At 39.9% G+C, this 21,255-nt stretch overlaps 2 protein-coding genes across 4 annotated transcripts in view; both read left to right on the plus strand.

Annotated features, from left to right (window-relative positions):
• The window catches only part of LOC129193827 (uncharacterized), a 41,184-nt gene extending 26,478 nt beyond the window's left edge, over window positions 1–14,706 (plus strand). The window contains exon 5 of the mRNA XM_054798525.1: window positions 7,775–14,706. Within this exon, the coding sequence (XP_054654500.1) occupies window positions 7,775–7,806 (32 nt within the window). The 3' untranslated portion in view covers window positions 7,807–14,706. The remainder of the gene's footprint in view (window positions 1–7,774) is intronic.
• A 752-nt stretch (window positions 14,707–15,458) lies between these two features.
• The window catches only part of efemp1 (EGF containing fibulin extracellular matrix protein 1), a 44,334-nt gene continuing 38,537 nt past the window's right edge, over window positions 15,459–21,255 (plus strand). The window contains exons 1-4 of one of the 3 annotated variants that reach the window (XM_054798523.1): window positions 15,459–15,614; window positions 15,999–16,087; window positions 16,181–16,226; window positions 16,865–17,143. In XM_054798523.1, coding sequence (XP_054654498.1) covers window positions 16,004–16,087; window positions 16,181–16,226; window positions 16,865–17,143 — 409 coding nt within the window. In that variant the 5' untranslated portion in view covers window positions 15,459–15,614; window positions 15,999–16,003. The remainder of the gene's footprint in view (window positions 15,615–15,998; window positions 16,088–16,180; window positions 16,227–16,864; window positions 17,144–21,255) is intronic. The other 2 variants (XM_054798521.1, XM_054798522.1) reach the window with 2 other exon arrangements.

A 21,255-nucleotide genomic window follows, 5' to 3' on the forward strand; every position in this document is an offset into this window, starting at 1 on the left:
ATAACTTTCACTTTGACACAAATATGTTTTGCTTTAGTGACAGCTCAAATATCTTAACAACTATACCACAACATAAACAACACAAAAAGGGGTTGTGTATTACATCAAAATAACTACTTTACAAATATAAAACCATGAACTATTTAGAATTTTCACATTTGGAACTGAACCGTGTGTGTGCATGCGTGTGCGCGCGTGTGCATGCGTTAAATTTTCCTACAACGTGTACCCTTCTGCACGCTACACTCCTCCGCTCTCTCTCATTTCCTCCTTGCGGTCATGTGATGTGTGATTCTTTCATTTCCATGATCCCCTGCTGAGCTCTTATCAAATGCAGTTCTGCCACCTTGTGTCCGTTTTTATGGCTTAAAATTGCTCTGAAGTGAAATGCATTAGTGGAGAGTTGCGTCATCACCTCTTTTTGCCTCTCGCGCAAAAAAACCTAAAAGACGTATGAATATGTTGTTGGGATCGGGCTTTATAAAAATGTAGAACTATGTCTTTGGTATTGAATAAGTTAATTTGAGGTTGGTCCTGTCTTAGTTTTACACAATACAGAATAAATAAGATCGATTACATCGCTACAATGTACGACCCACCCCTCCCTCCCCGGTCTGCGAATATTTGTTGGAACACGAGCCGGTCCGTTTTAATATTTTATTTTTAAAATAATTTATAATTTTTCAAAACTTTTCAAAATATATTTTATTTTAATATAGTGTTTCACATATATTTATTTATTTATTTATTTATTTTATTATTTATGGTACAGTATAAGGTACGTTTAGCAGCCTCACAGATTATTGCCTTAACACATCAACAGCAGCACTGAATTCCAACACAGTATGACTCGCAAACACGTCTCTCTGTTCTCCTCGGAGCAACCCTTCCTCCCTCGAGGTGCACTCACAGACACGGAGAACTCTGAACATCAACACAACCAAAGCAGTTCGTAGGAGACCGCTGGGCGTCAGCGAGTAACAACTACCACCAAAGTTCACTCACGGAATCTTTTACTTTCCACACAAGATGGCCCGATTTAATTGTGTAGAAGGCGCTTTTACTGTACTGTGTTTGAAAATGACAATACTGCTCTAAAAACCTGTAGCTCCAGCCTATAGCCTCTTTCAGAAGGCACATGAAATGATGGTGTGTAACATGTCTTAGCGTGACGTACATTTTCAGTTGATTTGGAGCAGTTGATGAAGACACATCACGTTAAATATTAGGGGTTCCGTTCACGAGACGAGACGATGCACGAGACTGAGTCTACGAGAACGAGACCAGGCAAGATTTTAACATTGCTTTTAATGAAAGTACAATGTAAAAATATAGAAAATACATGACAATATATTGGATATCTGCTAATTTAATTCCTACTACGTTACACTCTGGTGCACTGTGTGTATGCTAGCGGCCCAGCCTCCAAAGAGACTGTATGACTGACAAAAGGGCTCACTCCATTCATGCCGTTGTTCTATGGAACAAACGCGCCAAGGTGCAGAACCCAATGCACAGAGTGAACCCTCTTCCTGCCTGTTTGGACGCGAGAGATGAGGAAAACAGACACGCATGCACATGGCAATATTCAAGATTCAAGAGAGTTTTATTGTCATGTGCATAGTAAAACAGCAGTTATACCATGCAATGAAAATCTTATTCTGTTCATTCTCCCAAGAAAAGAAAGAAAACAAATGAAAGAATAAGAACATAAGAAACATAAACACATAAACATAAATACCAATAAATTAAGCAACAACAACAGAAGAGACATTAATACAAGTAAATAATACAAATAACTAAATAAATAAATAAAGTGCTATGAGTGTGTGCGTGTGTTGCGTGCGGCGTGTGCGAGTGCTTCGTTGAGGAGCCTGATGGCCTGTGGGTAAAAGCTGTTTGCCAGCCTTGTGGTCCTGGACTTCAAACTCCTGTAGCGTCTGCCTGACGGTAGGAGTGTGAATAATGAGTGTTGTGGATGTGTGCTGTCCTTGATGAGGTTGTGTGTTCTTCGTAGGACTCTAGATTTATAAATGTCTTGCAGTGAGGGGAGGGCTGCCCCAACAATGTTCTGTGAGGTCTTGATCACCCGCTGGAGTGCCTTCCTATCACGTGTTGTACAGTTACCGTACCAAACAGTGATGGAGGCGGTAAGGACACTTTCGATAGTGCATCTGTAGAAGCAACTCAGGATTGTGGTGGACATGCCAAATTTCCTCAGTCTTCTCAGGAAGTACAGTCTCCTTTGGGACTTATATATATATATATTGATATATATTATATATATCGTGATATATATTGAGGTCGGCATAATTATTGAGTTCATTTTCATTTATTGTATGATTAATTATGATGATTATATCATGTGAATGAATGAATGAATGAATGAATGCATGAATAATCCTCTCCTGCCAATTATCTTTCTGTTCATAAAATGGATTGAAAATTGGCATATTCCAGACATAGCTGCAAATGGTGATTAATCACGATTAAAATGTTAATCTTTATATTAGTAAAGTGGGTTTTATTTTTACACATAGACATAATCGTTTTAATATACATAACATAATTGTTACTGTTCTAATAGCTCGAGTGGCTTCATTTGGTCTTCTTATTGAATACATCTTCAGTTTCTTATAGTCAGACGCATTTTTTAAGTATATGTTTAAGTATATTAGAGTTTTACCGAAAGTTACCAAAACAGGTCATTTTTTTCCCCCATTTGCAAACGTGTAAATCCAATTAATCCGTTCCAGACACACAAAAATATGAACAAAAAATACATTTTTTAGCGAGTACTATTTTACATGCAAAAAACAATGCAAAATAATTATAAATAACGACTGGATGGAACTTGATGCGGACTTCTTGTACATCCTGAAATGGAATTCAATCGTGTTGCTCACTTCTTTGTCAAATTGCTGCCACTCATAACTTTTTTTGACCCCCATGGCGTTGTTGATTAGCAGTCGCACTCAATAAAAAGCGGACTCACGGACGGCCAGTCAACGCTTAAGGCGCTTTGTTTGGGCACTTGAGTCAGCAAAATGTTCGAGTACAAGTTATTATTAAAGATGCACGATATCTTTTTTTTCAAACCAATACCGATATCGATAACCGACAAGTCCGATATGGTACAGGTATCCCATAACTTTTTCAAATCTACTTTTATTATTTAGATTTAACTGTAGTTTGTGCGCACCTGGAGGTAAGAAGGACTGGAACAAATTAGGATTTGACCAAGTGTACCTGTTGATTATAATATCATGACTACTACTACCACATCACTACTATCAGGAGAACCAGAGTATAGAGCGGAGGGAGCCACCCGCTGTGGCCCAGCGAAGTGCACTATATTCGGACACATGCTTTGAGCAGCCAGTGTGCCACTACGGAGGTCAGGAGAACTGGAGTATAGAGCTGGAGGAGCCACCTGGCGTGTCCCAGCAAGGTACACTGTATTCGGACACACGCTCCGAGCAGCCGGTGTGATGCCACGGAGGTCTCTGGAAAACCTTTTGCACTTTCAAATGCCGCGTCGCTGGCGTTTCAGGTGGCTGCTAAGGTTTTTTTGTGTGCTCAATGGGATTGTTTTCTCCTCATCGCGGAGCATTTCGTACAACTAGCAGGCAAAATGTCTTCCTCGGAAAGTGTGTGTTTACAAGAGAGCTCAGGGGAAGTTACGGTAGACTGTTAACTTCACAGGCAGGAGAAAAAAGGAGCGCTTCATGGGTAATCTCGCCTCATTGGAGCGTTTTTTAATATGAAAACTAGGGCGTACGAAAACCGAGGTTTGATTGTATAAGAAATTAAAGATATTTCTTATTGTTGTTCTTCAGGCCAAGAGCTAGTCGGGACTCAATCAACAGCACCTCTGCTGGTTGCAGCCAAGTAGTGCAGTCCATTTTGCCTTTAACAACAATTTAATGGATTGGAGTGAACGCTCTCAAGTTTCACACTGAAGTTGTTGACTTCCACGTTGGTCTATTTTTAAAACCATTTTGTTACATAATAAATTACATAATCGATTGAAAGTCTCGCCGCCGTAAAACTACACAGCCAATGTTCAAAGTAACATTTCAACATTCCTGTAGTCTAAAGAGAAGTTAAAAAACTAAAATAAGTCAAGTCAAACTTCTAATTTTCATAGTTGACCAAAGTGCTGCACTGGCGATGTATGACAAGAAACACTAAAAACAGTAAACACATTCAATAAATGAATTTCAGCAATACACAGACGGCTCATTTTAGCACAAAAAATGTATTAAATAATACAATAATCAGAATAATAATTTTAAAAAATTATAAAATAATAAATAATAATAAATTAATTTGATAATTAAAAGATAGCAAAATATTAAATAAAATAATCATGATCATAACAAAATAATACATCTTAATAATACAATGATAAATAAGTAGATAAATAAGTAGATAAATAAAGTAAAACTACTCACATTTGACAGAGGGATACCCGAGAGCAAACAGGAAGGTGTTTATAGGTATTGCTGTATTTAAAATGTGTTATGCAGTACATTCTAAGTGTATTTACATTTGCTCTGTAAAAATGTCTGTTCTATGGTTATCATCGCACTTTTCCCTCTTTGCCCTCACTGGTACCCCGGTGTGGCGACTTCCAAAGAGTGAATCCTTTGGTGAGCTGAAGTTTCACACTCGAACTGTAAGTTTTATCTGACTTTTCAGGCACGTCTTTCCAAAAAATGAACAAAATGGTTCCACTTTTGTGGCCGCTGAATCAATATTCAGTGGAAGTGAAGTGTAGCTAAGCTTGGATGGCACACGGGCGAGAAGTGGGCAGCAGCAGCAACGCAATCATCATAAAATTTGCACTAGTAAAAGTGCAGAGTAAACTTTACATTTACCAACTTTTTAGAGAGAGTGAGAGTTTTTTTTATATTATTGTTTGTACCATCTGTGCGTCCTTATAACGCTTTGTTTGCACAACTCAGAAGGCCATTCTGGTGTTGTAAACCACTTGTGCTCCACTTTTTTGATTCCAGTTTTACATGATTTCTATGCTAAACTGTGTGAAGAGACAGGTGGGGGGGTTTGGGAAGGGAAGTGGGAGGGGGGGGCGACGAAGGGGGAGTTCATGATTTTGGGACAGATGGCATTTAGCTCTGGCTGTGCCGAACGCAGTGGGACCCGAAGCTTAAGAGGTTAGGCCTGTCAAAACCACTCTTTTCATTTAGCGCCTAACAAAGTCGGGACTGTCAGCCTGTTCCGTTTAATAAACTTAAGATTTTTCCTTTTGTCGACGTCTGAGCAACATTTTTGCAACCCAATGACCCCCCAAATATCCTGAAATGCACTGCGGCCCCCGCAGATAGCGGCTGGGAATCGATGGGATGTTACCCCAACTTTTTCCCCCAACTATTATGGACAGTATCACGATACAGTAATCCCTCGTTTATTGCGGATAATTGGTTCCAGACCAGACTGTGATGAGTGAGTTTCTGCTAAGTAGGATTCTTTATTTATAAATGGAATATTTTCGTAGTTTGAGCATAGCAAACATGTTTACAGCCTTTGAAATACACTTTTTAAATTATTAGAGCTCTCTGGACATGAAATAACACCCCTATAGTCAACTTTACACTCCTATTGCCCCATATAGTAGATAGAATAAGAGAAAATAAGTCATATAAGACACAGAAAACCTGTTCACAACCTTCTAAATACGGGTTTTAACATTATTAGAGCCCTCTAGACATGAAATGACACCCCTATAGTCACCTTTACACTCTTATTGCCCAATGTAGTAGACATAAGAGAAAATAAGACTCACACAATGTTAGCATTGGGAGAGTTCCTTGTTCTTTTTTTTTACTTCCTGTTCTGTACAGTACTTCCTGCGGTGGCTATTGTCTCATCAGTGTAGCATTACTGACACCTAGTGACCAGTGTAGAATACTACATGTCATCGCGACGTCTTTGACTGCGTCTTTTGAATGCCTTATATTTGTATTTGACTTCATTTTTAGCCTTGATTTTAATATCATTTAATCTGTAAATGTTCCAATAATTGTCCGTATTCAACCACAAAACTGCATGATTCATTCATCTATTTTTGAAAAATTGTAGTAGAGTGAAGCCGCGAAATTTGATTAGGCATGAAGTCACGAGGAATTACTGTACAGCGATGATTGATATAGCTTGTGTTGTTTTTTGTTATTGTGTTGTGTTGTTTGTTGTAAAGTGTCCTTGAAAGGCACTTGAAAATTATGTATTATTATTATTATTATTATTATTATTATTATTATTATTATTATTATTATTTAAAGGGTGCGCATATAGTTCATATCAAAGGTTTAGAGACACTTGGTCATTCAGTAGCATGAGGAAGTGTCTTTAAACTTATGACTGGTACTGTAAGTAACCGTGAAAATAAGGATGTGTTCACGAGCAGTCATCTTGGCCCCATGGCGGATTATTTAGCAGTCACACTACACTCAATAAAAAAATGCAAGGCTGGTGAATCAGTAATGCCTAGGATGTTTTGTTCGGGCACAACGATACCGTTGCAGGGCAAAGGGACTAATTAGTCACGTGCGGTGTTGTACGAAAAAGGAGGCACAATTTTGGTGAACATTTTTGACGGAAACCGAATCTTGTTATCAAAAGCATGTGCGTTGTGAAGTTTGGAGACACCTGACCATTCAACAGCATGAGAAGCTGTCTTGAAACTTATGACTGGCACTGATGTGTTCACCACCCGTCGTGGGCAGTTTTTTCATGACTAGAATAGAAAAAAATAGAAAAAATGTGAAAACATAACCTCTTTAACTGGTTTTATGAGGTAATTATGACATCATACCGATAAATCCGATAACATTAAGAATAGCTCTGACCAATAATTTAAAAAAAACACTCAAATGAGGCGTACTGTGTGGGTGTGCAAATCAAGCGCTCCCTTTTTCCCCTGCCTGGAATGTCAACGGCCTGTCACAACTTCCCCTGACCTCACTTGTAAAACAACATTCACTTTCCGAGGAAAACAACATTCACTTTCCCATGCTAGTTGTACCAAATGCTCCGCGGTGAGGAAAAAAAAAAAGACATCGAGCACACATAAAACTTTACCAGCCACCTGAAACGGCAGTGCCGTGGCGTCTGAAAAGTGCAAGAGGTTTTGGTAGAGACCTACGTGGCTTCACACCCAACGGCTGCTCGGAGCATGCGCTCTAATACAGTGCACCTTGCTGGCCATTCCACGTGGCTCCTCCCGCTCTATATTCCCGTTCTCCTGACTTCCGTAACAGCACACCGGCTGCTCGGGGCGTGTGCCCTAATACAGTACACCTTGCTGGGCCACAGCAGGTGGCTGCGTCCGCTCTATACTCTGGTTCTTCTGATAGTAGTGATGTGGTAGTAGTAATATCATGATATTTGATTAGGACAAATCAACAGGTACAGTTGGTCTAGTCCAACTTTGTTCGAGTCCTTCTTGCCTCCAGGTGTGCACAAACTACAGTTAAATCCAAATTTTTAAAAAAGTAGCTATAAAAAACGTACCATATCGGTCTTGTGCAGCACAAAGTTATCGGTATCGGTATGAAAAAAAAAAAGATATTGTGCAGCTTTAGTTTTTGTGCTTGCTTTGGGTCATCTTGTAGTGGACCACAAGAGGGAGACATACTGCAGCAAGTGTACGCTACGCAACTCACCTGCTTAACTCACCTGTATTACCACGCAAAATGTTGACTAAATGTTCTTTGCTGCCATCATTCCCTCTTCTCTCCATTTCTTTCAGTGTGTGAGGGGGTCAAAAGGTTGAGGGGGTGACCTCAAAGAGAGAGCAAGGCCACGCTGACATCTGACCCCTCACCGGGCGTGTGCGGCTCAACCCTGGAGGATACAGCTCAACAATGGCGGGGCACGTGCCTCGGCCTGGTCACCATGGTAACAAAGGACCTTTAGGAACCAGAAGTGAAGAGGGGCGGGGGCCGGGGGTGTCCAGGTCATAGCCTGGTCGTTATTCCGATCAGCGCTAACCATCTGCTGCCAATTGACTGGGTTGCGTAGGCCATTGAAGGGGGGCTGACTGAGTAATCTCTGCAGGCAACTGTGAAGGTGCTTTTTAATTCTCACAATCACCTGGAGAGATTCTGCAGTTTGTCTCATCGTGGTATCATAATTCATCTCGCAGTAGGACACCTTGCTTAGCTTCACCTCAGCAGACTTGAGTGTTCCACGTCAAAATACAGGCTTATATGAAACTACATAGTTTATAGTGGAGAAATGCACTGCACCACACTGTTTCGTCGCTGCACACTGCAAACCCAATAACAAACATATGTGATTTCTCCAAGACAACCACAAAAGAGAGTAGAGGAGTAATAAATATTCAAAGAAAAAAAAAAATAGAAATAATGACTTTTTCATTAAATAATACTAAAAACAGACTTTGTTCTCTAAATATTATAAAAAAGAAAAAATATAACTGATCATTAAATTTTACTAAAAACATTTTATTTTAGAAAAAAATACTTTGTTCTTGAAATAAAAAAAATTCTGTTATTTATAACGTTACATATATATAAAATTTTAATAAATATTTTAAAAAAGCAAATTTCTTCTAGACAGAAAGACATGATTTTATTCTCTGAATATTACAAAAAAAATATTGAAAAGAATATGACAAAACAAATAAAAAAATCCTATTTTAAAATATTAGAATATATATTAAAATATTTTGTATTGTCGTTATTATTTAAAAAATAAATTTTCTTGAAAAAATATGACTTTATTCTATAAATATCCCAAATTTTAGAAAATGTAATTTTATACTCTGAGTATTACAGATTTTTTTTGTGTGTGTGCAAAAAATATAAGCTTATTCTCCTCTTTGTTGGTGCCCTATAAAAGATTCCAAGACAAATTTTGTACTGTATTATATATATTACTGTATATATTGGATCAGTGGTGTCCAAAGTTCAGGCCGGGAGCCATTTTCTGCACGCAGATCTTTTTTTTTTAATGGCCCTTGGCATTTTGTAAAAATAATAAATTATTATTAATAATAATAATAATAATAATAATAAATTAATTAATTACTAGGGGTGTCACAAGATCTCGCGTAAGTAAAACATGACAAGATTTTTTGTTCAGAAATCACTAGGCCTGAAACGATTATAAATTAATTAAATAATCACAAAATCAATGAAAGTGAACTTGATCATTTTGCCTGCCTTAATATATTGCCGTGTGCATTCGTGTCTGTTTTCCTCGTCTCTCGCCTCCAAACAGGCAGTAAAATTTTTTAAAATTATTAGCTAATAATTGCATGACTTTTGCAGTAACTTTACAATTAAGTGAAATATCTCTACAGTCATGTACTGTCATTTCACAGCTAGTTACCATCAATTTCAGTGTATAAACGACCTTGCGGCTTATACAGTGGTGCTGCTAATTTCGGACTTTTTTCCAATCTTGTGACATCTCCTATACTTAAGAACTATTACTAGTCCTTTAGACACTGTACTGCCCACAAGTCAGTGAAGAAACAGTAGCCCTTTCTTTGGCGGAAGCCAATCATAAGCTGAAAAAGTCACAACAAGCTTATCAAGCCTTTGGAAATGGCTCATTACTCAATATAGCAGTTTGACTCGCGGTTTCATCTTCCAAACTTATCACACAGCAACTAACAATCAAAAGGTATCTTTTGAATATACAAGACAAGTACCAATACAAATTTAAAGTAAGAAATCAAAGCTACCCACAATCCATTGCGTCAAGCAGAGAAGTTCATCGGCCAATGGCTGCCGGGCGCCGGGCCACCAGAGGGAGCTCATGAGCACCCATATGTCTATGATGAGCCGTGGCGCTCCGGAACAGCTTCTCCTTCTTTTCATTGTTCCCTGTCACTTTAATGTCATACCGCCACCTGCTGTACAATTATGTGCTTGATTTTTACACTTATTTCTGTGAAAGTACAGCAGATTTTTGATTACATTACTTTACTGTGAAGTAACAGTTAAATACTGTGAAATGCAAGGGTACCGTGCAATTTTACAATTATTTGTTGCAGTTTTACCTTGGCTTTTGATGACAGTATTTTACTGTGAAATCCTGCTAATATTTTACATATTCACTCTGTGCATTGCTTTCAGCACCTTGACGCGTTTGTTCCATAGAACAACGGCATGAACGGAGTGTGCCCTTTTGTCACTCACACAGTCTCTTTCTGTTGGTGGTGGGAGGCGGGACCGCTGGCATACACACAGAGTGCACAAGAGTAGAAATTATATTAATAGATTCCAATATATTGTCATATTTTTTATATTTTTTCATTGTAATTTTCTTAGAAGTAACGTTCAAATCTCGTCTCGTCTTGTTTTCGTAGACCCAATCTCGCGTCTCGCAACACCCCTATTACTTATGAATGAGATATATTATGAGCTATTACACTCATGTGCTTTGTTATTTATAACACAAAGGTAAGATGTTTTGTTCAGACAGTTTAGCATGTATTGACCCCCCCCAGAATGTCTTTCCCTTCTACCTCATCCTCCAGCACTTCTTGTCTTGTTTTTTCCCCTTCCCCTCCCCTGTCTCATCCCTTTCCACATCCATTCTGCCGTGTTTTGGTGAAATCTCAGCTGGCAACTGTGAGTCGTTCACTTGCTCCTCTCACAATGGCCTCTGGGATTATGCTAAACGCGGTCGCCTCATCGACCGGCATCAGCGACGCCCTTTTTTTTTCGGAGGGGGAGGCGCGCGGGAAAAGAGATGGAGCGCTCTCAATGAAGATGTCAGTGCAATTACACAAGGGCCTTTCACGGACAGCCGCCCTGTCTGCTCTCTCGCTCCTCCTTCTCCACGTCTTTTGAAGCACACCCGACTCTCTCATAATGCAGGCCTCTTTTTGGGGGGATTTGCATGAACTCACGTTCCAGATGCTTGTGCTGCCATCTTGACTTACAGTGATGTGTACTGTACACGACTGGCTATTGTGTCCACGCAGAATGGAGCCAGCCCACAGTAGTTATTGTCTTATTACAGGAGCGTAATAATGAGCGGGAGCGGGAAGGACTGTGTGATGCGGGTGATACTGCATCAGGAACTGATTGGCCCGCTGTCCTAAAGCCAACAGTACCTGATGCATTGCCTTCAGCATCGAAAGAAGCGTCGTACAACTACAAGAGGCAGCCGCGCACCTTGAAGCTCAACCAGGTAATAGCAGACTTTATATTCTGGCTACATGGCTCATTCCAGGTCGTCTCACACAGTTTTGGACCAATGTTCCAAGCGCTGTCGTGTCTGTCCTCATCTGTGCTTTTGGCAACTAGAAATAAACTTTGTAGTGCAGACTCCACCCTTTTGCATTCTTCTCTGGCTTTCTTTTCTACCGCTTTCTGTCAGCTGCACCGTGTAGGCCAGCGGTGCACACACTTCTGCAGCCTGCGCGCGGCTTTTAAAATGACCAAGTTTCAAAAATCTACCTCCTACTACAAACATAGAAAATATATTTATAAATATATGTGTAATATATTTACTGTATTCACAAATATGAGTATTTACATGTATATCGGCATGCAAGTCACAAGTCCACATGATTATCTTTTGCTATAAAATATATAACATACTCTAAAATTGTGTGAACGGTTGTTTGTCTACTGTATATGTGCCCTACCATTGGCTGGCAACCAGTCCAGGGTGTACCCCGCCTGCCGCCCAAAGTCAGCTGGGATAGGCTCCAGCGTACCCCCGCGAGAAAATGGATGGATGGATTCAGTAATTCACAATTCAATTCAATATGGTGGTAAAGCTAATTACTAGGGCTGTCAGATGATTATTTTAAATCAAATTAATCACAGTTTTCAAATTAATTAATTGTGATTAATCAGCATTTGCAACAATGTGTGAAATTTAAATATGCCCATTTTTACTGTATTTCATGAACAAACATAAATGACGGGACACAAATGTATATATATTTGTATGTATGAACACCTCCAAATGAACCGAAAATTTAACTCCAGTTAACAGATAGCACACGTGTCTGAAAACCTATTAGCCTAACGCTAGTCTCTTTAATTACGACGGAGTATTAGAGCCACAGTGGCAAAAAAAAAAATCGGAGATTTCGAGAATAAAGTACGAGAAAAAAGTCAACTTTTTAGAGATTTTTTTTTTTTTTACAGAAAAAAAGTGGTCATATTGCCTTTGTCCAAGGCAAAAGGTCACATCCACTCCCGGTCAAAAGTTCTAGACCACCCCAATTTTTCCAGTTATTTATTGAAATTCAAGTGGTTCGAGTCCAATGAACAGCTTGAAATGGTATAAAGGTAAGTGGTGAAGTGCCAGAATTAAAAAAAAAAAAAAGTAAGGTTACCCAAAACTGAAAAATAATAATGGGTGAACAATTCAAAGCTGTTCTGCAGAAGTGGAGGTTGATCAAGCCTTGGCAGTTGGTGCAACTCATTCCTACAGGTGCTCCAAGTTCTGGAGAACTTACCACCTCCTCTGTCTGCATACAAACAGTGGAAAAATGGCAAGAAAAAACGGGAATTAACAATGGAAGAGAGACAGACCATCTTAACACTTAAAATGTAGGTTTTTCCTCCGGAGAAATTGGAGTGTTCTAAAACTTTTGACCTGTCGTGTACGTCCCCCCCCTTTAATAGCTGTCTCAGGCAATGCCTGTTAGGATGGAGTGTTGGAATAATCTGACATTTCAAGAATAAAGTCATACATTTACGAGAAAAAACCTGTAACTTTATGTAACAGGCATTGAATGATGTGACCTTTGGCCTTGGGCATGTGGAGGGGGCGGGGTTAGGAAGGTGGAAGTGCTCATTTGCTTGTGCTCAGCTGCTCAGTTTTTTGCTGCCACGTTATAAACAAAAGCTTGCCTGAAGCAAGAGGAAAGTTTCCTTCCTTCCTGAAGAGCTATGCTTTATTTTCACTCTGACACGTGTGAGGCGGAATATTACGACTTCATTCTCGTAAATGTATGACTTTATTCTCGTGATATTACGACTTTTTTTCTCTGAAATTCACAACTTTTGTCTCGTAAATTTACAGTTTTTTTCTCGTAAGTTTAGAACTTTATTGTCGTAAATGTACGACTTTATTCTCGGAATGTTTTTTACGTGGCCCTGATACGTAGAGTTGCGTTCAAAGACAGTAATTTACGTTGAATTCACATGTTTCGAGTGTAGATGTGTTGTCTGTGATTTCCGCGCACGCTTAAATGCATCAAATTGCACTTCCGATGTAAGAGTTACACTAGTGAGTGATAAAAATATCCACTTGTTGTTTTTCTTTGTCTTTCTGTTTCCTTAGACCACACATCCGTGCATAATAACGTTCTGACTTTGGGTCATCTCGTGACAATGAGGAAGTGTCATTCCTCATAGGACTATAGACGTGTTTGTGAGTTGGACATACTGTACATGTACGGTGTCGATGTTTTCAGGTCAGAATAAAGTTATACAAGTCATCAGAGAGGCGTAGCTTGGCATGCGTAAAATGTTAACGGAATTACATAAATGAGTTTCCCTCGTTAATTACACATAATTCCTCAATAGTTGTGTACATAACCTGAGTGGCGGTAATGTGTCAGTCCAAATAGCTGCGTAGCGTTCATTAGACACACGGTTCATGTATTATGTCCAGTTAGCATTTGCTATGAAACATTACAGATATCCAAGAAATGAAAATGATTATGCAAAAGACAATGCAGCCGAAGTCAAGGCAACATATTAAAAAGGTTTCAGCAATGGGCGCACTTTCCAATTCGTCATGAAATAATAGTTTAAGAAAGGGAAGTGTAGAAAACATGCTTTTCTATAGTGGAGTTTGGGACACCAAGCAAAGCCATCAAACAACTGACTTTTTTTCTCCATAACTAGCTGCTACAAGCGAACGGATAACATTTGTTATAGATATAGGCATCTTACCGCTCACTTAGTTTATCCCTAATCAGAATAATGAATATGAAAGTTGTATCTCTGTGTGTAGTTTGAGGCGTCTGTTCACCACTTATTATTTGCCGAAGGGGGAGCAACAGCGAATCAGGAGGGGAGCTTTATGTCAGCTGACTGATCTACAAAGCGACGTTTACACGATCGGCCCACACTACCTTTGCGATCGACCAGTAGCTCTCGATCGGCACCCCTGGTGTAGGATGTCTCAGACAGGCAACGAGGGCTAGAATCGTTTGCCGCTTCTTCATCCGCAGCAGATGCTGGATGTTCGTAAACACGCCTAAACCGATCACAAGCAGCCGACGGACGACCTGCCTGGCGGACACTAATCCATGTCTCTCTGGGGACAGCAAGCCTTCAAGATGATGGAGCTTTTTTAAAAGGTCATATCCCGGAATAGGTTCCAGCTCACCTGTGACGCAAACAAGGACAAGCGGTATAGGGCCTCATGGAAACCCACCCACACCCCCACACCACATAACTAGCTTTATTATTTGTTTATTTATTTAGTACATGAAAGTAAATACTCTTTTTATTAAAAAAAAATGGATATGCTAGGTCTGTTTTTAAAATGTATTAAAATATATAATATATATTATATAATATAGTATATAATTTGTATCAATTTTTGTATGACTCAACTTTATTTTTAGATGTATTGAAGTGAACTTTTTAAAAATTTATTTTATTTGACCTCATTCTGTGAATAATTAAATACACTTGGTGTCTTTATTTTTATGTATTTTGACCATTTTTGAGGACCTAAAAAAATGCAATGTTTAAATACGCTTAAATGTTACGTTTTTTAAGTAAATATACTTTATTTAGGGCTATTTTATATCAATTGTTTAGGTCAATTTTTAGACACTAATGCATTTTTTTAATCCAAAACTATTTTTAGAATGATTTAAGTTTATTAAGTGAATCATTTAGGTATTTTCACAAAAACAGTTAGATTTGCTTTTATTCAAGTTTATTTTGTGAATAATTAAATACACTTGGCTAAAGTGTATTTAGCCAAGTGTTATGTTATGTTATGTATTATGTTTATGTATTTTTACTTTTACAATATTTATATACATTTTACTTTTAGGTTTTTTAAGTACATATATTTAGGTATAATGTATATCAATTATTTAGATACTATTGCATTTTTTATTTTTATTTTATTTATTACACCTGCCTATTTTTATTTGTTTTTCGCTATTTTTGAAGACCTCAAGTGAAAACAATGATTAATTTTACTTGAGATTATATATATGAGATTATATATATATTTTATTTATTTAATTAGTGCTCTTTTTAATTTAATTGAAAACATATCAGATTCGTTTCATATTTTGAACTAATGGTGTTTTGAGGCCAAATAAATAATAAAATAATATACTGTATATAAACCAAAGCAAAGAAAAACTAGTGTGCAATATCACCATTGGCCGATAGAGGTCGCCAAAGGTAGCCTACACTGTGGGGACTTTGCTTGGCTGCAGGCCGGTGAGTGAGAGACAACCTGCGTGGTACACGTCCGCCCCCAGCATGTCATCCACGTTCATGTCCAATGCTGCTCCACTCTCTCAGCCTTGTCACGCCATCCACCACTGCCTCGTCTCCTAAACACATCCTCCGTGGGACTTGTTGACCCTCCACAGGTAATTACAGGTACGTCACCACCATCACAATATGCCTTCATCTAAAAAAAGCAACGAACTGAGTCCATGCAGAATCCTCTACTTCAACAACGACTTTTCCGGGTTTGTTTTTTTTTTTTTAATGTATGTGAATATTTGAGCATACCAACGTTTTGCTTTGTTGGCAACTTTTATCTCCCTCGGGCGTCTTTCTGCGCGTATTTGACGCACTAATCCCTTTTTCTTGTTGTGCGTGGAAGTGGCCCATTGGCTTGGAGCAGCGCCAGCATCAACATGACATTACAGGAGATGTCGGGACTCGTTAAGCAATGCTATCAATGATGGAATAAAAGTGCTATTAAAACTTGTTGCCACATTGGAGTTCAGATCCTCTATATTCTTCCTTTCTTCCAAGCCAACATGCTGTGGATCTGCGTGGGACTCCTTCTTGCGCTTTTCTCCCACGTCCTCCCCCAGGAGGCTCATGAGCCCATTTCTTACTCAGTATGTATGCAAACCTTTCAATTTATATATATTTATATCGCCTGGCTATTTTTAATTTGAGTGGTTCATGTGAATTGTGCTTTTTTTCCACAGTGCACTGAGGGTTATGAGTATGACACTGTGAGGGAGCAGTGCAAAGGTAAAGTACAATATCATTAAAATACTTCCCTTTATAAAAACGCACTAGGTCATGAGTGGTATTAATAGTTGCTGTCAATGTGTGTTTTGTCCCTCAAAAGCCACCATACTTCCTGGTTGCGGCACATACGGGCAGTTGACGCTAAACTAAGCTAATAAACGCCTATCTTTGAACTAGCTTGCGTTTTTGTCAGACGCTGTTTTATTCAATAAATATACATCATCACGCTTGTTACGAATCTAAACGCTACACTGCCGATTTTTGTCATAAATTCGCTCATAAAATCGGCTTAAAAGAGCCAACAAGGGAATCTACCGACAGAAGCCCCAGCAACAGATAGGAGACAGCAATGTATTCTGGGACTTGTAGTCTCTCTGTAGCTAGCTAGTTAACAGTATCTGTATCGCTTTAGCTATTTATCTATCTATCTCTTGTTGAGTAACCATGGCAACTAGCTAGCAGTGTCTTGCAATAAATCTATGCATCCATCTTTCATAATTTTACAACTAGTTATTTATTCTTTCTACACTGAGGGACGGTGTATATTATTCTTCTGTATACTACTGTACTGTACTCCACAGTCTGATTTCCCACAGTTGCACAAATTGGCATTTTTTTCCTCTCGTTTTTTGTTTCAGACATAGACGAATGTGCCCTTCTGGATGACGCCTGCAAAGGAGGCATGCAGTGCATCAACCACTTCGGGGGCTACCTGTGCCTCCCCAAGAGCGCCGTCATCTTCACCAGTCAGGAGGGCGAGGAGATGCCTGCACAAGACCCCGCCCCTCCAGTGCCGGCCGTCCCGCCGAACCAACCTCAGCCCCCGCGGGTGTTTCCGGACAGCCAGCGCAGGCACTCTCCACTGACGATCCACTGTGCCCCCGGGTTCACTGCGGATGAACACAGCGTCTGCAGAGGTAAGGTGTTGCTGATTGGCAGTGTCAATCAAAAGTGAGCATTATTATCGTGTTGGATCTCATTGGGTTGTGGCAGGAGTGTACATTAACCAAAAACAATGTCCTGGAATCACAAAACGAGATCTCTAAACATTGCAACATAGTAGAAAACTGACTTCCAGCCAAAGCAAATTAAAAAAAAAAAGTAGTTGCTGATTGGAATCCTCCATCACTGACAGCAGCAGAAATGTTGACATGGTTCAAAGTATTTGGCCTGAAGGGCTCCTTATCTCCCAAATATCATCAGTATGCTGTTGTTGCACTTGGCCCCGTGCAGACGCGTGCATCCCTGAGCTGAGATGTGTTGGTATTCGATAATTACGTGTTAATGACTTCAGAGCTCCAGAAGGTGAAGTGTTTCATCCATCTGGATGACAGTCATCATCAGCCAAAGCATGCGTGGACGCCAGATGTGTTGCAAGCTTGTGCCGTTTCTAAACTGTTTGCTTGCTCGCTTGCACGGTGATGTTTTTGGCTCCTCCTCAGCAATGAATAGTAGGTGCTGACGTCCTGCACTTTTAGGAGGGTATAAAACTCCACTTGAGAGATTCAACAACTCCTTCGAGCTGGAAGATTGCAGCCTTCTGCCTCGACCAGGAGGAGCGGTGTTGTGGGTGTGTTGTAGGATGGAAGAGAGTATACGGTATTAAGGTTAATAACATTAATATGACTCTGTTGTCAGTGCAAACATTATTTATACTGTATTTCTTCTCATAGGGGGTGTTTACTCACTTAATTGCAGAGAGTACTGTACTTTCCGGACTATAAGTCACACTTTTTTCATAGTTCAGCTGGTCCTGGAACTTGGGATCTTAAGGAGGTCCTCAGCAGATCTTCAAAATGCAAAAAGAAGAAATGGGAGGGAGACAAAAAACATTTTTGAGTAAGCAATGTATTGCAAAGAAGCATTAAAGTGAAATAGGCTGTTCATCAGCTGATCAAAAGTTTAAGACCACAGCTCAAAACCGCCCCTTAAATATAAGTTTAAAAAAAAAGGAGTGTGTAATGAGTAGCTGTGCCATTCTTGTTAATCAGCTGAAAAATGGGTTTGGGCATGCTTGATGCCAGTGTTTCCAGGAGGCTAGTGGGAATGTTGCTCCAGGTGGTGAAGATGGCTTCACGGAGGGCATCCACTGTCTGGAACTGATGTCCATTTTTGTAAACGTCCCTTGCCATCCATCCCCAAATGTTCTCCAATGGATTTAGATCAGGGGACCATGTAGGATGGTCCAAAAGAGTGAGCTTATTCCTCTGGAAGAAGTCCTTTGTCAGGCGGTCATTGTGAAGTGCAGCGTTATCCTTTGAAAAAGCCAGTCATTACCACACAGGCGTGGGCCTTGTCATGAGGGATGACCCCTGCGGCATCTCCACATAGCCAGTTGCCGTTTGACGCCCCTGCACAACCCATTGAAGGATCATGATGGTCCCCCTCCACTGTGCCGTGTGGAAAACATCTCAGGTGGGATCTCCTTGTCATGCCAGTAATGTTGGACGCCATCAGGACCATCAAGATTAAATTCCAAACCGCCAATTTTGTGGTGTAGAAGGGGGCGAGGCCTTAGAAGACCGTTTTTCTTCTTAAGTCTTCTCTTGCAGATGGTGTCTGATGGTTATTGGGCTGCACTCGGCACCAGTAACAACCTTCATTTGGGCCGAGGATGGTCCCATGTCTTGACGGACAGCCAATGGGACCCCTCCAGCTCAGGGTGGGTGACATTTTTATGGTCTACCACTTGACTTTTTTTAATTGAATGAGAAAGGGAATTACTCTGTCATAAATGTAATTAGTTCCTTTTTTGAAAAATATTTGAAACTTTCATGAGATTTAAAGTCAGGCTGAGCTCATGACTTGCAGTTCTCTACCCAAAGGCAGTGTTTTTCTGAGCGTGAACAACCACAACTCTTGTTGACGAGCTATTTAGCTTCTTGTGTAGTAGTAGTGAACAATGGCAACTGAAGTGATCCACACTGTTGATATAGATATCAGTGCATAATAATGTGCCACATTCCAGTGTCTGTAAGGGCGTTGTAATATTAAAAATAGTAATTGTGTGTCTGTGGTGGTGGTGGGGTTGTGGTATGGGCGGGCGTATGCTATGGACAATGAACACAGGTGCATTTTATTAATGGCATTTTGAATGCACAGAGATGTGACGAGATCCTGATGCCCATTGTGCCATTCATCCACCACCATCCATGCTGCAGCATGATAATGTGTGGCCCCATGTTGCAAGGATATGTACACAATTGCTGGAAGATGGCCACCCTATGACACACTTGTGCAACAACCTGTACAAAGCGCGGCTCCAAGTGGTTTACTAGCCGACCAAAGTCTTCAACGATGGTGAAGTGCTGGTCATCCAGCGCCATCATTTCCAGGATGAAATCACAGATGGCTTTTAGCCCTTTAGCCCACTTTTCAAACACTGCAGCGATACAAACAAGCCCCAGGCTCCGGGTGCGGGTGTGGCAGCGATGGTGGCGTTCCCACACAATCGACCCATACAATTGATGCCAGGTTTGTTTACAAGTCAGCTCAGGGGAAGATACGACAGGCCGTCACAGAACAGGAGTGCTTCATTTGCTCACGCTGAGCACCCTTTGGAACTTTTTAAAAAAATGTTATTGATTATCTGAGCTGTTTTTTAATGTTATCATTGCATGATGTCATAATTCCTCATATTGGACGATAATTATTGTGCACCCCTATTTATAAGGCATGATATAGAAACACATGTTGGTATTGGGAGAACGCCTTCTTGTTGTTCTTTTTTTACTAGCGGCAGTGGCTCAGGAGGTAGAGCAGAAACTGGAAAGTTGGCGGTGCTATCCTTGCTCCCTCCACCCAGTCACTGTTGTTGTATCCCCGGGCAAGACACTTCACCCACCTTGCCCCAAGTGCTGCCCACACTGGTGCGTGAATGCGAATGAATGTTTGGTGGTGGTCGAAGAGGCCGTTAGCCGTCAGTCTGTACCCCAGAGGTAGATTACTATCGCCGGAGTGTGACTGAGGAGTGAATGAATCATGGGTTCACTTCAGTGTGAAGCGCTTTGGGTACCTTGTAAAAAGGCGCTATATACAATCAAACCATTTTTTATCTTTATGATTACTTTCTGTTCTGTACAGTACTTCCTGCAGTGGCTATTGTCTCATCAGTGTAACATTACTGACACCTAGTGACCAGTGTAGAATACTACATATCATCACAACAAATTTGAATGCATCTTCTGAATGCCTTATATCTGTATTTTATTACATTTAGACATTCTTATGCCTGTAAATGCTTCATTTAAGGAAAAAATGCGTGAAATTATTATTAATAATAAGCCGTCATCAACCACGGAACAGCATGATGTATTAATTAACATTTCAGAACGTGCTTAAATATGCATCTTTTTTTATTCTGGAACAGATGAATTGGATTTACATTACTTCCTATGGGAAAAAGTGTCTCAAGTTTTGTACGTTTACATTTTCGACTGACCTTATGGAAAGGATTAACAACAAAAACTGAGTTACAGTAACCCCTCATTTATTGCTGTTGTGTTGTTGTTTCCAGGCCTGACCCTTGATAAATACATTTCTGCCAAGTAGGATTCTTTATTTATAAATGGAATATTTTGGTAGTTAGAGCATAGATAACCTGTTGACGACCCTCTAAATCCATTTTTTTTAGCATTATTAGAGCCCTCTAAACATGAAATAGTCATCTTTACACCCGTATTACCCAATACAGTTGATATAATGAGAGAAAATAAGCCATTTAAGACATAACTCATACTTGTGTATTTTGCTGTAAATGTGTCCCAGTGGCGTAGGCAGGAATTGACGTCGGGTGTTGAGTTGAGTTTTAGCTTGGCTTGGGTTAAGGCTACAATGTTAGCTTGCGTTAGGGATTATTAAAGCTGCAATAAAAGACTCTTGTTCCGGCTATCAAGTCTGGTGCTTGTGTGTCTCACCCAGCATTACAGTAACATTACTGACGCCTAGTGACCAGTGTAGAATACTACGTATCATCACAACAAATTTGAATGCATCTTCCGAATGCCTTATATTTGTATTTTATTTCATT

This window comes from Dunckerocampus dactyliophorus, chromosome 14 (genome assembly GCF_027744805.1).
Source record: "Dunckerocampus dactyliophorus isolate RoL2022-P2 chromosome 14, RoL_Ddac_1.1, whole genome shotgun sequence".
Classification (NCBI taxonomy): domain Eukaryota; kingdom Metazoa; phylum Chordata; class Actinopteri; order Syngnathiformes; family Syngnathidae; genus Dunckerocampus; species Dunckerocampus dactyliophorus.